The sequence below is a fragment of the Dasypus novemcinctus genome, chromosome 16 (genome assembly GCF_030445035.2).
Source record: "Dasypus novemcinctus isolate mDasNov1 chromosome 16, mDasNov1.1.hap2, whole genome shotgun sequence".
Lineage (NCBI taxonomy): Eukaryota > Metazoa > Chordata > Mammalia > Cingulata > Dasypodidae > Dasypus > Dasypus novemcinctus.
Window position 1 is genome coordinate 41,703,495 of NC_080688.1, and position 20,632 is coordinate 41,724,126.

General features: G+C 37.1%; 1 protein-coding gene across 1 annotated transcript in view; it reads left to right on the forward strand.

Annotated features, from left to right (window-relative positions):
* The window catches only part of PSMA8 (proteasome 20S subunit alpha 8), a 38,343-nt gene that overhangs the window by 9,108 nt on the left and 8,603 nt on the right, over window positions 1-20,632 (forward strand). The window contains exons 2-4 of the mRNA XM_004465144.2: window positions 2,954-3,080; window positions 8,759-8,883; window positions 19,499-19,621. Coding sequence (XP_004465201.1) covers window positions 2,954-3,080; window positions 8,759-8,883; window positions 19,499-19,621 — 375 coding nt within the window. The remainder of the gene's footprint in view (window positions 1-2,953; window positions 3,081-8,758; window positions 8,884-19,498; window positions 19,622-20,632) is intronic.

A 20,632-nucleotide genomic window follows, 5' to 3' on the forward strand; every position in this document is an offset into this window, starting at 1 on the left:
GGAGTGCTGCCCTGTGTGGCAAGCCGGCCGAGCAAAGAGCTGGCGCAGCAAGATGACACAACAAAAAGACACAGAGGAGAGACAATAAGAGACACAGCAGACCAGGGAACTGAGATGGCTCAAGAGACTGAGTACTTCTCTCCCACTCCAGAAGGTTACAGGATTGGTTCCCAGTACTGCATAAAGAGAAGACAAGCAGACACAGAAGAACGCACAGTGAATGGACAGAGCAGACAACGGGGTTGGGGGGACAGGGGCGTGTAAATAAATAAATTAATAAACCTTTTTTTTTTTTTTAACTATCCCACCTGATGAAATTCACAATAACTCCTTAATATTTTCAAATACCCAATCCATATTCTACTTTTCCTTTTGCTCATAAAATATCTTTTTGTGGTTGACTTTGTGTCTGAATCTAAATAACGTACATGCCTTGTGTTGTTAGCTAGCTCTGTTTTATAGTTGAACACTATCCCACCTTCATTGTATTGACAGGGTTAATTGTTCTGTTGAGGGTCCCACTTTCTGGTTTAGTATGATTGCTTCTTTTCCTTCATAGAATTTACTTTTGGAAGGGTAACTATAATGAACAAACTAATAATTATAAATGTGCTTATTGCCAGGAAAGAACAGAAAAGACTGTTGAGAGAATAATAGAGAATGATCATCTCTCTGAGTAGGTAAGATTTAAGTTGAGAACGGAAATATGAGAAAAACCATTCCAGGGATAAGGTGTATCACACATGAAGGCTCTTAGGAAGGAAAAAAATACTTGAGAAGATTTTAGAGAAGGCTGGTGAGGCTGGTGCAGAATATGACATGCTGCTCTTAGACAAGTAGACACGAGTCATAGGCAAGGTTACAGAGTTTAACATTTTTTCTAAGAGTAGTGTGAAGCTATTAAAGTTATTCAATAAGAGAGTAATCTGATCGTATTGATGGTTTTTTTTTCCCCCTATTGATGTTTTTAAATGCTTACCCTGTCTGCTTCATGGTGACTGTTAGGCTAGCAGGTGTTGCATAACACCTGTCTGATATAGTAACAAACTTGAATAGGCAAGAAAACAGTGAGCAAGAGCCTTGATAAATTGTCAGTGTTTTATGTAATTGAAAAATGTAATCTCTGGCCTAGTTCTATATTTAACCTGTTCTGTGTTTTCACTTTGGTAATACTAACCTAGAGCACACTTGTTTGCATAATTGTGTTGTACTAAATCATCACACTTGGCCACAAGATAATCATAAACACAAATGCATATATCAAATTTTGTGGATTACCTTTGTTTTTGTAATAAAGAATTTAAATTCTCATAGATTACTCTTGGACCTCTGAAAATATGGTCCTGTTTTCCCAGAGGTACCTGTTTTAGAATTTCTATCTTTGTAGATTATTCTTTATATTCTTATATTTTTTATATCCCCCAAAAAGGGGTTTGGGGGAGTGCAGATTTGGCCCAATGGATAGGGCATCCGCCTACCACATGGGAGGTCCGCAGTTCAGACCCAGGGCCTCCTGACCTATGTGGTGAGCTGGCCCATGCACAGTGCTGACGTGTGCAAGGAGTGCTGTGCCACGCCGGGGTGTCGCCTGCATAGGGGAGCCCCACGCGCAAGGAGTGCACCCTGTAAGGAGAGCCGCCCAGCACGAAAAAAGTGCAGCCTGCCCAGGAATGGTGCCACACACACAGAGCTGACACAGCAAGATGGCACAGCGAAACAAGACACAGATTCTGGGTGCCGCTGACAAGAATACAAGCAGACACGGAAGATCATGCAGTGAATGGACACAGAAAGCAGACCACTTGAGTGGGGCAGGAAGGGAAGAGAAATAAATAAAAAATAAATCTTTAAATAAAAAGGGGGGTTGGGGGGGAAACAATAGTGATTCTACAAGTTTTCTTCTTGTTTGAATTATTTATCAGTGATCTAGGGGTAAGCATTTGGTCTTTCTCTTGGTAGTTAATGGTCACCAGATCCTATCCCATCAAATTATTGAATCCATGGGAGAGCTTTTACTGATTTTTTATCTACTTAAACTTCCTATACTACTTCTGCTAGTAGTACTGCCTACTCTAAAAGGATTCTACATGGATTCCCTGCATCTTCTTTCATTTTGGTCCACATTATTCTATACTGAATAGCACTTCTTCAGTATATATTGGTGAGATTAGAATACCCACATAGTTTCAATATGGGTGGTGTTTTTTGTTCTGTTTTGTTTTGTTTTATTTTTGAGGTACCTTGACTGAGGAGTAAACCCAGAAACTCAGGAAGCGGATTTGGCCCAACAGAGAGGGCATCCACCTACCATATGGGAGGTTCAACATTCAAACCCAGGGCCTCCTGACCTGTGTGATGAGCTGGCCCATGCGCAGTGCTGATGCACACAAGGAGTGCCGTGCCACACAGGGGTGTCCCCCCTGTAGGGAAGCCCCACGCGCAAGGAGTACACCCCGTAAGGAAAGCTGCCCAGCACGAAAAAAAGTGCAGCCTGCCCAGGAATGGCGCCGCAAACATGGAGAGCTGACACAGCAAGATGATGCAATAAAATAAGACACGGATTCCAGGTGCCACTGACAAGAATATAGGCAGACACAGAAGAACACGCAGTGGATGGACACAGAGAGCAGACAACTTGGGGGGGCGGGCAGGGAAGGGGAGAGAGATTTAAAAAAATTTTTAAAAACCCAGAAACTCATAAGTGGGAAGCTGGCACTCAACTGCTAAGCCACATCAACTTCCCTGGTGATATATTTTTACAATTTCTACCTGTTTGTCTTTTTTGCTTTGAGTTTTGGGAATGAACTTCAGTAAGTCTATACCTATACAGCTATTTTCCTGTAAGTCTGATGTTCTCATTTTTATTGAGAAAAGCTTTTCTCGTAAGTCATGTGTTATAATAACTTGATTTTAATGTTAAAGCTGACAACTAATTTTTTTTTTTTAATGATAGGTTGGAATTCGAGGTACCAATATAGTTGTACTTGGCGTAGAAAAAAAGTCTGTTGCCAAGCTTCAAGATGAAAGAACTGTGAGGAAAATTTGTGCTCTTGATGATCACGTCTGCATGGCCTTTGCAGGTAGTTAAGCACCTTAAGAGTACTAGTGCCACACAATTGACCCCGCTCTCATACACATGCTCTCTCAATGTGGAATTAATGCTCCATTTCCTATTAAAAACAAGCAGTATACTCTATCTTTTAAGTAAAATCCCAACTCTGTAAACTAGGATTTGTGATAACGAGTTTTGATAGAACATAAACATTAAAAGATATATTTTATATTACTTTACTTATACCTATAGGCAGTTGTTTTCTTTTTAAACTTTTAATTTTGAAATATTTACAAATTAGCAGGAAATAGTACAAAAAATTCAGGGAGGTCTCCCCTGTACCTTTCATTCAATTTCCCTGAATGGTTACATCTTCAAAATCAGGAAATTTATATTGGTACATTCTATAGAGTTTATTCTGATTTCACCAGTATTACATGTGCTCATTTTTGTGTGTGCATGTAGTTGTACTATACTTTATCATTACGTAGATTTGTGTAAACACCACAATCAAGGTACAGAACTCTTCCATCACCACAAGTCTACCTTATGCTATTTCTTTGTACCCATATCTATCCTCTTCCCCATCTCTGACCCCAGCATCCACTAACCTATTCTCCATCTTATATTTTTGTCATTTGAATATTTACTTGAATAGAACATTACAGTATATTACCTTTTAAGATTGTTTTTTTCACTCAGCATAATTCCCTTAAGATTAATTCAAGTATTTAAGTGCATCAGTTTTTATTGCTGAGTAGTAGTCCATGGTATGGATGTACCACAGTTGTTACCAATTTACCCTTTGAAGGATACTTGGGTTGTTTCCAGTTTTGGGCTATTATGAATAAAGCTGCTATAAACATTGATATAAAAGTTTTTATGTGAACATAGATTTTCATTTCTCTGGGATAAATCCCCAAGAGTGGAATTGCTGGGTCCTATGGTAATCACATGCTTAGTTTTATAAGAAACTCCCAAATGGTTTTCCAGAGTTGCTATACTATTTTATTTTACAGCCCCAATTTGAAATGTTTGAGCAATTCAGTTTCTCAACATCCTTGTCATCATTTGGTATTGTCACTAATTTTTAAGACACTTTTTTCGATATATAATGATATTTAATTATGCATTTAATTTGCATTTCCCTAATGGTTGAACAACTTTTTTTTTTGAGGCACTGGGAATTGAACCCAGGACTCCGTACATGGGAAATAAGCAGTTAACCAACTGAGCTACATCCGTTCTCCTGAACATCTTTTCATGTGCTCATTTTCTGATTATAATTGTTTTTAAAACCAGAATTTTAACCCGAAGTTTAAAAACTTACTGAGCAAAAACAGCCTTTATCCTACTGTCTTAAAAAAAGAAATCCTCTTAATATAAGTAATGCTTTAACTTCTGGTATACCTTTTGGTCTTTAAAATAAAGATAATTTGAATATGGACAGAACTTTTTAGCAGAGTGAAATGAAGATTTACTAATATTTTCTTTCACTTGATTTCGGTGATTGGAAGTACCTATATGTCTACTGTTAGGGAGTTGGTATGATAAATCATAGTATATCCATACAATAGCATAAAAGCAGAGGCTCTAAAACTATACTATATTCTAAGTCAGATTCCATTATCTACTAAATCTGTGACTGCAGGCAAGGAACTTAACTGCTCTTTACCTAAGTTTACTCAATCTGTAACAGGGGGATAATGATAGTACCCACCTTAATGATTTGTTTCAAGAAAGTGAGTTAATATATGTGAAGCATTTGGAACAGTATCTGACACATGATAAGTACTTAACAAATATTATTAATTATTACCACTTCTTTTACTACTGCTACTGTATTAGTGTTCTCTAGGGAAACAGAACCGGCAAGAGATATCTATAAGTAGTATGAGATTTTATAAAATTCTCTCACATGGCAATGGGGATGCACAAGTCCAGATCCTGCTGGGCAGGCTGCAAACCAGGGGCTCCAATGAAGGTCCTTGAGGAGTTCGCAGGATGTTGACTCTCTGAGTAGTGATGGGAATTCTCTCTCCAATTGCTGAAATCACTTCCCCTTTTAAGGCCTTCAGCTGAATGAATGACATGTTACTCATTGCCGACAGCAATTTCCTTAGGTGATTATATATGTAACCAGCCATCTATGCAATCAACTCACTGATGGTTGAAGTCCATGAAAAGCCCTTGTCTTGCAAATAGCCCAGTGCTTGCTTGACCAGACAACTGGACACCATTACTTGGCCAAGTTGACACATTAATTAGCATAACCATTACAACCACCATGCTGTATTATTATTTAGTGGCAATTAAAAATGAGGTGGTAGGGGAAACAGACTTGGTCCAGTGGTTAGGGCGTCCGTCTACCACATGGGAGGTCCGCGGTTCAAACTCCGGGCCTCCTTGACCGGTGTGGAGCTGGCCCATGCGCAGTGCTGATGCACGCAAGGAGTGCCCTGCCATACAGGGGTGCCCCATGCACAAGGAGTGCACCCCTTAAGGAGAGCCGCCCAGCGCGAAAGAAAGTGCAGCCTGCCCAGGAATGGTGCCGCCCACACTTCCCTTGCCGCTGACGACAACAGAAGCGGACAAAGAAACAAGATGCAGCAAAAAGACACAGAGAACAGACAACCGGGGGAGGGGGGAAATTAAATAAATAAAATAAATTTTTAAAGAAAAAAGAAAATGAGGTGGTAGGATCTCTATTTCTGACATTGAAAAGTAGCTCCAATATACAGTTAAGAAAAAGTAAGAAGAATATGTGGAATATGCCATTTATATAAATTGTGGAATTATATGGTAGGTTTTATATCCTTTGTAATGTTGGAGTATTTTACAGTGACATCCGCAAAAAATTTTTTCATTTTAGAAAAATTACACTTCTTGTTGTTAATATTGTTATTGTAATATTTGGAAAACAACCCTTAGGAAAAATTGAAGAATTTGGGAAAAAAAATTATATAGCATGTAGAATTCCACTTAAGAATAGAAATTTTACATTATGATAGTATCTTTAAGGTAAGGTTGTGATATAAATTTGAAAGCATTAGGCTGAAGACTTGTTTCTTCTATAGACTTATAAACATGTGGTGAAGTTGCAATTTCAAATGCTATCATTAATTAAATAGAATTTGTCCTCTTTTTGCCTGGCCAGTTAGTGCTGGTTAGTATTATTGCTCTTGTAGGCGCACACACACACTATGTTGTTCTTCTAGTTTGGCAAATTTATCACTAATTTATTTCTTGAATCATTAAGTTGTATTACTACTTTCCTAAGTATGAGAGCTTTAAGTTTCTTCAGTTGTAGAGCATGTTCATATTGTAAAAGGGAAATACTTAGACATCCCTTACCTGATCTTGTTTTGTAATTGAGTGAAACTTTTCATCCATAGCATAGGTTGTCAACCTTCTCTTGCCATTTCTTTTTTCAAATAACATTTTGGAGAGAGAAGAAGAGAATCAGGTTTTCTTCCTATAATTGTGTCTGATTGTAATTGGCACAGTACCTATGAGTGGTAGGGTACTGTCAGCGAAGGGGGAGCTGTTGCAAAATACCAGAAATCAGTTGGCTTTTATAAAGGGTATTTATTTGGGGTAGAAACTTACAGTTACCAGGCCATAAAACATAAATTACTTTCCTCCCCAAAGTCTTTTGCCACATGTTGGAGAAAGATGACTGCCAAAATCTGCCAGGGTTCAGACTTCCTAGGTTCCTCTCTTCCTGGGGCTTGCCTCTTTCCAGGCTCAGTTGCTCTATTATCTCCACAAGGTCAGCTGTAGACTGAGGCTCTCTAGGCTTTGCCTCTCCGTAAAGCCAGTTGTAGACTTTCAGGCAAATGGTTCTCTCTCTCTCTTTCCAAGGTTTCTGCCGTGTCTAAGGAGCCATCTCTATTCCTCTGTGTTCTTCTCCTGTGTGTTCACTTCCTGGGCTCAGCTCGAAACTCCAACACCAAAACCTCCAACTCTGTCCTTTCCCATGCCTTTTATCTGTGAGTTCCCACCCACCACTCAACGCCCTACTGATATGGCCCAATCAAAGCCCTAATCATAATTTAATCATGCCCAGGTACAGACCAGTTTACAAACATAATCCAGTACCTATTTTTGGAATTCATAACTATATCAAACCGCTACAGCAGCATCAGGGTAACTTACAGTAGCATATTCCAACAGCTGCTTCTTTGTTGAATGATAACTGTCTTCAAGCACTGAAGATTCTTCCAGGTCTGTAGAAACAGAATGTGGCGTGGTGTGGACGGGGAATAAGAGTTTGTGACAGCAGAAAGACTGATGGTCATATGAGAAATGGCTGTGTGAATAAATTTTCAGCTTTTGTGAATGAACTTTTTGGCAGTATGGTATGGAGAAAGGGGGAAAGAAAACTTAAAATTACAAAATAGCTATGAAGCAGTCAAATGCCAAAGAAGTCATTAACAGAAATGTTTACAATCATTAAATCATTTAAAGTTTGTCATTTTATTACTCTTTTGATAGAAACACATTCTGTTTCCTTATAGGAATGTAGAGAATTAATGACATGTTGTTTTGGTGTTACAATAACAAGGGAATGCGTTTTCTATTTTAAAATTCCTGATTTTCAGCCCTTTAATCTTAGCTAAAAAGCTGAGAAGTGATATATCACAGTTTCATTGAAAGTACTTTGAATTCAGTGGATATTTGTTTAATAGTGAGGTAATGTTCATTGTTTTTGCAAGGCAAAATCTGGCTTATTTCATGGTTTAGAAAATAGGTTTATTTGTTTTGGCTTTTGGAGTCAAGACAGACCATAAAGTTTTCAAGTCTGCCATTTCATTCTTTAAAAAATTAGTTTTTAAAAATATGACTACAGAGCTTTTAAAAAATATATATATATTTTTTATTAGGTTGTAAACTTACAAAACAATCATGCACATGTGTGGAATTCCTATATGACACACTCCTCCATGAAAACACTACATTGTTGTGGAACCTTTGTTACTGATATGAGATAATCTATCACACCATTACCACTAACTATAGTTTATAGTGTACATCTGGTATATTTTTTCCATACTCCTATTATTAACACAGTACATCTTTGGCATTGATACAAGAATATTACAATACTGCTGTTAACCATAGTCCATAGATTACTTTAATTATATTTTTCCCATGCTTCCCCACATTCTTAAACCACCTTGCAATAGTGATGTACATTTGTTTTAGTTCATACAAAGACATTCTTGTATTTGTGCTATTAACCACAATTCTCATCCACTTCTGGGTTTACTATGTTATTCAGTCCCTAGATTATTCTCTAGATTTCTTTGCATTGGCATTTACATCCCTAGACTTTTATCCTTTTCAGCCATAGTCTCTACAGAGCTTTTTAAAAAATATTTAATGAAACATAATAATCAGCTTAGTTACTGTGAATTAATCCAGTTTGACCTCTTGGAAATAGTTTTCTTAACATTAGAGGCTGAACCATTATGGTTTAAAACTGTTTTCTTTAAAAAGTAAATGGGAATGAATCAAGTTAAATCTGGAAGGAAATATGTCAGAATGTAGGATGTGAAACTTTTTAAAATTTTACAAATCCTTTTTAATAAGATGAGTATGTATTGAAAAAAATAAAGGATGTTGTAAGAAAGATTTCATGGCAGCTAAAATGACAAAGAAAAAAATCATTCTTTTTTTGTAATGTGTTGAATACTTTTATAGGACTAACTGCTGATGCGAGAGTAATAATCAATAGAGCCCGTGTGGAGTGTCAGAGCCATAAGCTTACAGTGGAGGATCCAGTCACAGTAGAGTATATAACCCGCTTCATAGCAACTTTAAAACAGGTAAACTAATATGCTAACAATTTTTTTCCTTTTCCATTGTTATGGATGCTGTATGGAAATACTACAGTCACTTTAACCATTTAGTCTGTTAAATCTACTAAATTTGTTACCCTTTCTCACACTTCATGTTCACTTACTCCAGTAAGATTAATTTGATTGCTAGAAAAATCAGTATCAATTCTGAGAACTATATTAAATTTTAAAAGAACAATTAATCTTTTAAGGGGTTGCTACACTTCTGGACGTTCAGAATAAGATGTGTTCTTTAAAGTTTTCCAAAGGAGTATCTGTGATCCTTTTATCTCAGACCTACTTGCAACTAATCAGGTATATATGACTGCTTCTGTAGATGCATAACCAAACATTAAATTTGATCATGATATATACAAGTTTTTTCACTTATTATCATTTTATTCGTACTTTCTATATGTCAACATAAACTACTAATTATATAATGCTGTATCTAGTTGCTATCTGGTAATTTAATTAGCTTTCAGTTATTTGGTTGTTTCCAGTTTTTTCATTTATTAATTTCATTGATCATTCATTTGTTGTTGTTGTTGTTGTTTTGCTACTTTAATAATGTTACTCCATCTTTACCATAGCTTTTTCTCATTTTTTAAATTATTTTATTAAATTAATTTTCAGGATGGGCTTATTATATCAGAAATGGTAATTGGCTTTAAGACTCTTGTTATATGTAGCTAAACTGCTTTCTAAAAAGATTGAACCAATTTTCATTGTGCAGCAAAAATGGATAAATGTATCCCTGAAGAATCATCAGTGTTAGATTTTTCATTTTTCTGTTATTTTGCAAATAAGTGTAATATAGCACTGCAGTTTTATTTTATATTTAATAATTAGTAGTGAGGTTGAATTTTTCCACGTATTGGTTTGCTATTTTCATTTCTTCTTGGGTAAGCTATCCTTTCTTTTGATAGGTACTCTATTGGTTAAAAGTATGCCCCCAGGAGCCAGAATTTTATGATTTGGATTATGACTTGGCTGCTTTCTAGTTGTTGCTTTGGGAAATTGATTTATCCTGTTTTTGCCTTAGTTTTCTCATTTATAGAATGAGTTTTACAGTAATGCCTACCTCATTGAGGTGCATTATGAATTAAATGATATAATACATTTATAGCACTTAGAACACTTTATAGCATGGATTTTACCTTTTGTCTGTTTATAAATTTCATAAGTTCTTTATGTATTCTAGATATTAAAGTTGCCCTATTCTTTTGATATTCTTTGTTAATTCATATTACAAAAAAGCCCAACACTGCTGGATTATTCTACTTTACTTATTTGTTTTTTTTATTATTTTTACTTTTCCCTTTATTAGAGAAGTTGTGGGTTTACAGAACAATCGTGCATAAAATACAGGATTCCCATATACCACCCCACCACTACCTTGCATTGGTATGGGACATGTGTTTCAAGTGATGTTAGCACACTTTTATAATTGTACTATTATTTACTAAAACCCATTGTTTACCTAAGGGTAAACTGTGTGGTACAATTCCAGGGGTCTAAAAAAATTTTTTTTTAATTTTTTACATGATTTATATATCTAACATTTTCCATTTAATCATATTCAGATGTATATTTTAGTGCTCTTAATTGCATTCACAGTAGTGTGCTACTATCACCATCATCCATTGCCAAAACATTTCCATCATTCCAAGTAGGAGCCCTGTACATTTTAAACACTTAACTTGCCATTCTTTATCCCCACCCTGTCACCTGGTAACCTATATTCTACATTCTGACTCTATGAGTTTGCTTATTCTGTTTCAAATCAGTGAGATCATGTAATATTTGTCCTTTAGTGTCTGGCTTATTTCACTCAATATGATATCTTCAAAATGCATCCATGTTGTTCCATATATCAGGACTTCATTCCTTTATACAGCTGAAGAATACTCCATTGTGTGTGTGTGTGTGTGTGTGTGTGTGTGTGTGTATACACACACTACATTTTATTCATTTATTGATTGATGTGACTTGCATTGCTTCTATCTTTTGGCAATTTTGAATAATGTTGCTGTGAACATTGGTATGCAGTTATCTGTTCGAGCCGTTGCTTTTAATTCTTTTAATTCTTTTAATCCCACTACCTAGTAGTGGGATCACAGGGTCATATGGTAGTTCCAATACTTTGCTTTCTGAGGAACCACCAAGCTGTCTTCCACAGCAGCTGCACCATTTTACATTGCCACCATCAACAAATGAGTGTTCCTGTTTCTCCACATCTCCAGCATTTATTTTCTGTTGTTTTTTTTTTAAATAGCAGCCATTCTAATAGATGTGAAATGGTAACTAATAGTGGTTTTGGTTTGTATTTCCCTGATGGCTAATGATGATGATCATCTTTTCATGTGCTTTCTGGCCATTTGTATATCTTTTTTGGAGAAATATCTGTTCATGTCTTTGGCCCATTTTTAAATTGGGTTGTTTGTTTTTGTCTTTTTTTTTTTGTTAAGTTGAAGATTTATTTATATATACTGGATATTCCTTATTGGATATGTGGTTTCCAAATATTTTCTCCCATTGCATAGGTTGTCTTCATTTTCATAAATGTTTTAAAGTTTTCTGTGCATAAATCCTTTACATCCTTGGTTAAACTTATTCCTAGATATTTGATTCTTTTAGTTACTATTATAAATTTTTTCTTGATTTTCTTTTCACATTGTTCATTAGTAGTGTATAGAAGCACTACTGATTTTTGTGTATTAATATTGTACCCTGCCATATTGCTGATTCTTTTATTAGCTGTCATAACATTGTTGTTCTATATCTAGGATCATGTTATCTGCAAATAGTGAAAATTTTACTTCTTCCTTTTCAATATGGATGCCTTTTATTTTTTTCTTGCCTAATTTGCTAGGCTAGAACTTCCAGTACAATGCTGAATAACAGTGGTGAGAGTGGGCATCCTTGTATTGTTCCTGATCTTAGAGGAAAGGCTTTTCATATACGCCTTTCATCATGTTGACAAAGTTTCCTTCTATTCCTTTTTTTCTAAGCATTCTATCAAGAAAGGGTGCTGTATTTTGTCAAATGCTTTTTCTGCGTTGATTGAGAAGATCATATGTTTTTTTCCCTTTCATTCTGTTGATGTGATATATTTACATTAATTATTTTGAATAATGTTGAACCAATCTTACATACCAGGGATAAATCCCATTTGATCATGGTGTATAATTCTCAATTTTTCTAGTAATTTGTTGAGGATTTTTGTACCTATATTCATAAAAGATATAGGTCTGTCATTTTCTTGTGGTATCTTTATCCAACTTTGGTAAGAGGGGATGTTGGCTTTGTAAAATGAGTTAGGCAGTGTTCCCTCCTCTTTAATTTTTTGAGAAGATTTTGAGCAGAATTAGAGTTAAGTCCTCTTGGAATGTTTGGTACAATTCCCCTGTGAAACCATGTGGTCCTGGGCTTTTCTTTTTGAGAGGTTTTTGATTACTGATTCATCTCCTTACTTAGTAATTAGTTTGTTGAGATTTCCTATTTCTTCTTCTTTTTTTCCTCTTTTTTAAAAAAAGATAAATAGATCACATGAAACATTATATTACAAAACATAAGAGATTCCCATATACCCCACTCTCCACCCCCCCCACCCCCTGCTCCTCCCACATCAACATCCCCTTTCATCAGTGAGGCACATTCATTGCATTTGGTGAATATACCCTGGAGCACTGCCACACCACATGGATCATAGTTTACATTGTAGTTCATACTCTCCGCCCCCCCAGTCCATCCAGTGTGTTATGGCAGGATATATAATGTCCTGCATCTATACCTGCAATATCGTTCAGGACAACTCCAAGTCCTGAAAATGCCCCATTTCACACTTCTTCCTCCCTCTCCCTGCCCTCAGCAATTCCCGTGGCCACCATCTCCCCATCAATGATACAATTTCTTCCACTGCTAGAGTCACAACAGTTCTATAGTAGAATACCAGCAAGTCCACTCCAATCCATATTATATCCCTCCATCCTGTGGACCATGGGATGGCAATGCCACTCCACCTCTAAATCGAGAGGGGGCTTAGATCCCACATGGCTGATGGATGTGAATTCTCCTGCTTGCCATTGTACACACTCTTGGTTCTCTGGTGTGGTGGTTGACCATTCTCACCTTCCTGTCAACTGACTTGGGCACATCCAGTGAACTGGAGAGTAGGTGTTGCAACTCTGCTGAGGCTCAGGGCCCAGCTGGCACATGGACAGTCCAGAGATTCAAATCTTCTGAGCATACACAAGCCTCAGTGCCAGTCACAGGTTCAGTAAAAGTGACAGAAGAGGCATGTGTAGAGAGGTGACATCTGAATTCAACTCCATAATCAGGAGCACAAATTCCAAAGTAGGGCCCACTGGTAAGGCAATGAACTCCAGAGCCATCCCTCATGACTATAGAACCTGTGTGTCTCTGTAGCCCTCAAGATCACCATTACCTGAGGTTATTATCTACTTTGGCTGTCTCTGGGATCCTGCTGAGACGTGCATAAGCACGACCCCTCTGATGACCTCCTGACTCTCTTTGAAGTCTTAGCCATATAAACTCATTTGTCTTTATCATTTCCCCCTTTTATTCAAGGTCTTTTTCTAGTTGTATTCCTATTTCTTCTTGAGTCAATATAGGTACTTCGTGTTTCTAAGGATTTGTCAATTTCATCTAGGTTATCTAATTTATTGGCATACAGTTGTTCATAGTTTCCACTTATAGTTCTGTTTTTTTAAAGATCTTTTTTTTTTTAAGATTTATTTATTTATTTTTATTTGTTTATTTCCCCTGTTCCCCAGATGGTTCTTTTGTCTATCTGGCTCATTGTTTGTTCGCCTTCTCCAGGAGGCACCAGGAACTGAACCCAGGACCTCCCGCATGGGAGGTAAGTACCCAGTGGCCTGAGCCACATCTACTCCCCACAGGCTGTGGTGTCTGCTGGCTGTGGCATCTGCTTGTTTAGGCATTTGCTTGTTGTGGCAGAGTATGGCATCTAGCTCATTGTGGCAGGGTCTATCTTGTTGCAGTGGAGTGCAGTGTCTAGCTTGTTGCAATGGATGTGGGCATCCTCTTGTCGTCTTTAGGAGGCACTGGGATGTGAACCCAGGACTTCCATGTGGTAGGCAGGTGTCCAATTGGTTGAGCCATATCTGCTTCCCTGTAGTTGTTTTTATTGTGGGGCAGATAGTAATGCCCCACTTTCCTTTTCTTATTTTCATTATTTATATTTTCTTTTCTTCCTTTGTCATCCTAGCTATGGGTTTGTTGAGTTTGTTGATCTTTTCAAAGAACCAATTTTTGGTTTTGATTCTATTGATTTTTTTGTTTTCTATTTCATTTATCTCTTCTCTAATCTTTACTATTTCTTTTCCTTCTGCTTCTTTTGGGTTTAGTTTGCTTTTCATTTCTCGGGTCATCTAGTTTTGAGGTTAGGTCTCTGATTTGAAGTCTATCTTCTTTTTTAATGGAAGCATTTTAGAGCTATGAACTTTCCTCTTAGCACTGCCACTGCTGCATCCCATAAGTTTTGGTATGTTGTATTTTCATTTTCATTTGCCTCAAGGTATTTTCTAATTTCACTTCTGATTTTTTCTTTAAGCCATTGGTTGTTTAAGAGTATGTTGTTTAGTTTCCACGTATTTGTCAATTTCCCCTTTCTCCTTCTGTTACTGATTTCTAACTTTATTCTGTTGTAGCCAGAGGATATGCATTATATGATTTCAGGATTTTTTAGTTTTTTGAGACTTGTGACCCAATATAGGTCTATCCTATCATGTGCAGCCCAGTGTATTTTGTTTTTATTGGGTGCAATGTGCTCTATATATCAGTTAGGTCTAGATGGTTTAGTGCAGGGGTTCTTAACTAGGAGTCTGTGAGCTTGAACTGAAATTTTTAAAAAAATTCTTGGGGAGATGTGTTGGTGCAGGTATATTTATTACATAATAAACTTACTAAGTGTGGACTTAATAAGGGGTCTGTGGTTTTCACCTGACTGGCAGAGGGATCTGTGGAACAAAAAAAGTTAAGAAACGCTGGTTTAGTGTCTCAATCAAGTCTAGTACTTCCTTATTGATCTTATGAGTAGATATTCTATCCATTATTGAGAGTGGCATGTTAAAGTCTCCTACTTTTAATGTAGAACTGTCAATTTCTCCCTTCAAATCTGTCAGTATTTGCTTCCTATATTTTGGGGCTCTGCTTTTAGGTACAGATACCTTTATAATTGTTACATATTTTTAATTGTCCCTCTTATCAGTTTGTAATGATCATCTTTGTTCCTCGTAACTGGTTTTGACTTAAAGTCAATTTTGTCTGGGAAGCGGACTTGGCGCAGTGGTTAGGGAATCTCTCTGCCACATGGGAGGTCCGTGGTTCAAACCCTGGGCCTCCTTGACCCGGTATGGAGCTGGCCTATGCGCAGTGCTGATGCGCGAAAGGAGTGCCCTGCCACGCAGGGTGTCCCCCGCGTAGGGGAGCCCCACGTGCAAAGAGTGCGCCCCATAAGGAGAGCCGTCCAGCGCTAAAGGAAGTTCAGCCTGCCCAGGAATGGCGCCGCACACACGGAGAAGTAAGGCAACAAGATGACGCAGCAGGGAAGGACTTGGCCCAGTGGTTAGGGCATCCCAGGGACGGTGCCGCATGCATGGAACACAATTCCCATGCCACTGACAACAACAGAAGCAGATAAAGAAAGAACACGCAGCAAATAGACACAGAGAACCTAGACAACTGGGGTGGGGGGGTGGAAAGGGGAGAGAAATAAAGTAAATAAATAAATCTTTAAAAAAAAAAAAAAGACGCAACAAAAAGAGACACAGCTTCCCATGCCGCTGATAACAACAGAAGCGGGCAAAGAACACACAGCAAATAAACACAGAGAACAGACAACAACGGCAGCAGGGGGAGGGGAGAGAAAGAAAGAAATCTTTAAAAAAAGTTTTTTTAATTTTTGTCTGATATTAGTGTAGCCACCCTGGCTCTCTTTTGGTTACAACTTGAATGGTAAATTTTTCCCCATGCTTTCACCATCAACCTACTTGTATCTTTGACTTTAAGGTGAGTCTTTTGTAGACTTACTTGGGTCATGCTTTATCCATTCTGCCAATTTCTGTCTTTGACTGAAGGGTTTAATCCATTTATGTTTAAAGTTGCTACTGATGGGGGTGAGGAGGGTATATGGGGACCTCATATTTTTTTAATGTAACATTTGAAAAATAAAGACAAAGAAATTTAAAAAATAAATAAATAAAGTCGCTACTGATAATATAGGTCTTCTGCCATTTTGGTATTTTGTCTTTGTAAGTCTTATTCCTTTTTTGTCCCTCAGTTCTGTTAAAGCCTTTTATATTTATTTGGTTTCTTCTCTCGTACCATATTGTGGAGTAGTTTGCCAAAGGACTGCTGGTACAAAGTACCAGAAATGGGTTGTCTTTTATAAAGGGGATTTATTTGGGATAAAAGCTTACATTTCCAGGAGCATGAAAAGTCCAAACTGAGACATTATCAAACATGCTTTCTCACCAGATTCAGCTGCCATGGGTGAAGATGGCTGCTGGTGTCTGCCTTCCCCTCCAGAATCTACTGTCTCTTGGAACCCAGCTCCCAGAGCTCAACTGTCAGCTGTCAGGGTTGGGGCTTGCCTCTTTTGAGCCTCCTTTATCAGTTTGGTGCCTCCACTTCTCGAGGTCAGCTGTAAGCTCTCAGGCATATCATAGGGCTCATCTCCTTTTGTGCGGCACTGTGGGCCCAGCCTCTTAAGGGCTTTGTGCTTAAACCATTCTCTAGTCCTATCTTATGTGGATGGGTCAAATATGTGGCATAGCTTCCTTTTCCTGTGTCTTCCTGTCTCTCTCTCTGTCTCTAGGTTTATATCAGACCCAGAAGGTAACATGATTGTTCTCTTTTTAGGATTCATAAAATAATCTCAAACTGCCACACCTACCTTATACTTTCATAGTTTTTCTTTCCTCAGGCTCATTAATGTGCATTTTATAGCTTATGATATCTTCTCTTTAAAGAAATAATATTGTACTTTTGAAGATTGCAGTGGCTGTTCGGTTGAGGAACGGGAGAATTTTAAGCAGAATATCATTTGGCATTGTGTATTTGCTTTTTTTTTCCTTTTAAGATTGATTTATTTATCCACCCTCCTCGTTGTCTGCTCTCTCTCTCCATTCACTGTGTGTTCTTCTGTCCGCTTGTATTCTCATCAGGCGGCACTAGAGATCTGTGTCTCTTTTTCTTGCGTCATCTTGCTGCATCAGCTCTCCGTGTGTGTGGCACCACTCCTGGGCGGGCTGCAGTTTTGCGTCGGGTGGCTCTCCTTGCGCAGGGGCCACTCCTTGCACGGGGGTTCACCCTTACATGGGGTCATCCCTACGTGGGCCAGTACTCCTTGCACGCAGCAGCACTGCATGTGGGCCAGCTCACCACACGAGCCAGGAGGCCCTGGGTATCGAACCCTCGGACCTCCTATATGGTAGGCTAATGTTCTATCTGTTGAGCCAAATTCACTTCCCTGTGTATTTGCTTTTTTTAAAATTTAACATTGGCAAAACATTCTATATCATCAGTATTTGATAGCATCATGTTCGATTCCTATATATTCAGAAAATAGTTCTAAACTAGTCTGATTATAGCTAAAAGTTCACCAAGACCCTAAAATTGTCACATGAGTTTATAGAGAAATCTTTCATGTATACCTTTTATACTTTTAAGTTACTCTAACTCTGTGCATGTATTAGTTTTTCATTTATGAGAAACATGGTTGATGAGGCAAAGAAACAAAGTGTCTCTCCTCTCTAAGGTAGCACCTACTTCAGGCCTAGATGTGAATTAAGAGTATTAGATGGAAAACGATGTGGCTCAACCAATTGGGCTCCCGTCTACCTTATAGGGGGTCCATGGTTCGCTGCCCAGGGCTTTCTAGGGAGGATAAGCTGGCCCACATGGTGAGCTGGCCCACATGTGAATGCCACCCTGCACAGGAGTGCCAGCCGATGTGGAGAGCTGGCACAGCAAGGTAATGCAACAAGAAACACAGGAGAAAAAATAAGACGACAGCAGAACCAGGGAGTTGAGGTAGCGCAAGAGAGTAATTGCCTCTCTCCCACTCTGGAAGTTCCCAGGATTGGTTCCCATAGCCGCCTAATAAGAATACAAGCAGACACAGAAGAACACACTGAGAGTGGACACAGAGAGCAGACAATGTGGGGAACGGGTAGAAATAAATAAAAATAAATCTTTAAAAAAAAACAAAACAGAGTATTAGGAAATACAGAGGAATTAAGGAAGAAACCTCTTCTTTAAGCGTTCATGCTTATAGCCCAACTATTTGCATTAAAATTTCAAAGACGTTTATATAAATACTAAAATTTTAAAAATTAAAGCATTAACAACAATTCTTATCTACCTCTGGGTTCACAATGTTATTGCGTATAAACACAAGAATATTCTACTACAAACCAGAACAAATGTATATCACTATTTTAAGGTAATATGGAGATGCATGGGAAAACTACAATTAATGGAACCTATGGACTATAGTTAATAGCAAAATTGTAGTATCTTGCATCAGTGTCAAAGAAGTACTTTGTTAGTAATAGGGGAATACAGAAAAAATATACCGAATGTACACTATAGACATAGTTCTTAGTAAGAGTCTGATTATGTTATCTCATAATCTGTAACAAAAATTTCACAACAATGTAATGTGTTGGTGGAGGGGTGTTACAGGGAATTCTGCACATTTGAATGATTGTTTTGTAAATTCACAAGTTCTCATAAAAAAAATATATATATATATATAAAATAAAAGCATTGAAAAAGGATGTGATACATAGACAAGATGAGGAAGGTAGTTAATATAAAACTATTTCAAGCTACAGAATTATATACAGCTCACAAAGTTGCCTCAGATTTAGTCTTGTGCTTTTTATCAGGACTGTCTCTGTACAACAACTGGAAGCAACAGACTCATAGAATTTATGTGAATTCTACCCTCTGGAGCACAAATCCAGGAAGCCCTGTCTCTAAAGTAAAACAAACTACAATTAGTTTCTAGTGCCTCATTGTCTGTGAAGAAAAAGAATGCTTTTGCTTCAAGAAAAACAAAGGTTTCCTTATATAGGGACAGAAAGAAATGTCTTACTTGGGTCTTCAAGTAGTATATAGTGAATACTTAATAATAGTAGCAGTCACAGTGTCCTTCAAGATAAACAAGGACATGCTTCCAAAGCACAACTCATTGAAATCGGCTTTACTGTGGACCAAAATGGTGTGACATAAATACACATTTCTAATGTATGTTAAAGAGATTATAGTCGCCATAGTTATAATACTAAATTGTATACAAAGCATTAAGAAACCAATTAAAAGACCAATATAAACCTATTTGTGATATTATTTCCTATTAAATTTTAAAACATTTACCATGAATTGAAGTTAGTCCAGCAAGGATTCAGGAATAGGATTTTTTAAATGTTTAGAATAAAATTGGTAAAGTAGATCATTTCAGCAGGAATACTTTATTAGAATTTGTCTTTACTAAGTAATATTATTTTTAGCAGCCTGATCCATTTTATGAAAACATTTTATTTTTCAGAAATATACTCAGAGCAATGGACGAAGGCCTTTTGGTATTTCTGCCTTAATTGTAGGTTTTGATGATGATGGTATCCCAAGATTATATCAGACAGATCCCTCTGGTACCTATCATGCTTGGAAGGTAAATCATGAATTTGTTAATATTTTTATTAGAAGGTAAGTAAATGTGCTCACTGTAAGTGCTTTATTGTTTTTAAGGACTTGATAAACATATGTTGCATTAAAATATTGATGGTAACACAGACTTTATAAATGTAGCCATTTAGCTTGTCAGAAACCATACTTTTTGATGGAGAACACCTTAGTTTATTAATCACAGATCTTTTCCTTACCTTTGTAAAGATGAGAGAAACCTAAGTACTAGGTCCTATTCATTCACTCATTCTTCCAAATTATTATCATATCGTATAGATGCTTTGAGCAGAAAGTTTTCCTGCTTTTAAAAAAGAATTAAATGAGCATTTAAATTCCTTACTGAAATATTTAATGCATCCTTTAAAGAATATGTTGTCTACCACCTGTAGCCATGCAGCCAGGGAAATCCCTTTGCCTCTTCCCTTCATCTGATAATTTCTAGAGAACAAAATAAAATGTTGAATGGAATAGAAGAGGCTTTTCACTTACACAGTCAAAGAAGATAATGAACCAAGGATTAGATACTAGAATAAGATCTAAGAATTTTATTAGAATTCTAAAATCTAATTAGAATCTGATGTTAGAATAAGTTGGTTCTAAGAAATGATAGTCCTATTCATGTAAACAACTTTTTTTTTCAGGCCAATGTCTTTTCTTTCTTTTCCTCTGCACCCCATTGCAAAGCCTTTGTATCTCCCTTCCTCTTCAGAAGTTTTGGAGTTCCAACCTCAGTCTTTTCTGGTTATTAAGGACTTCTGAGCTATTAAACTAATAGAAGGTCTTAGCTTAGACAAAACATTAGTATATTTGAAAGTGAAAGTTATGCCATTATAGACTATTCATATAGTAACCAAATGATATGCGGAAATGTTTCCTAAATCTTCAAACATACAAATTTTATTTTGTAATTATACTAAGGCATACTGGAGCAAATTCTAAACCTCTAAACTACACACAGTAACCATAAGTTCATTTGTACTGCTGTGACTTTAATAAT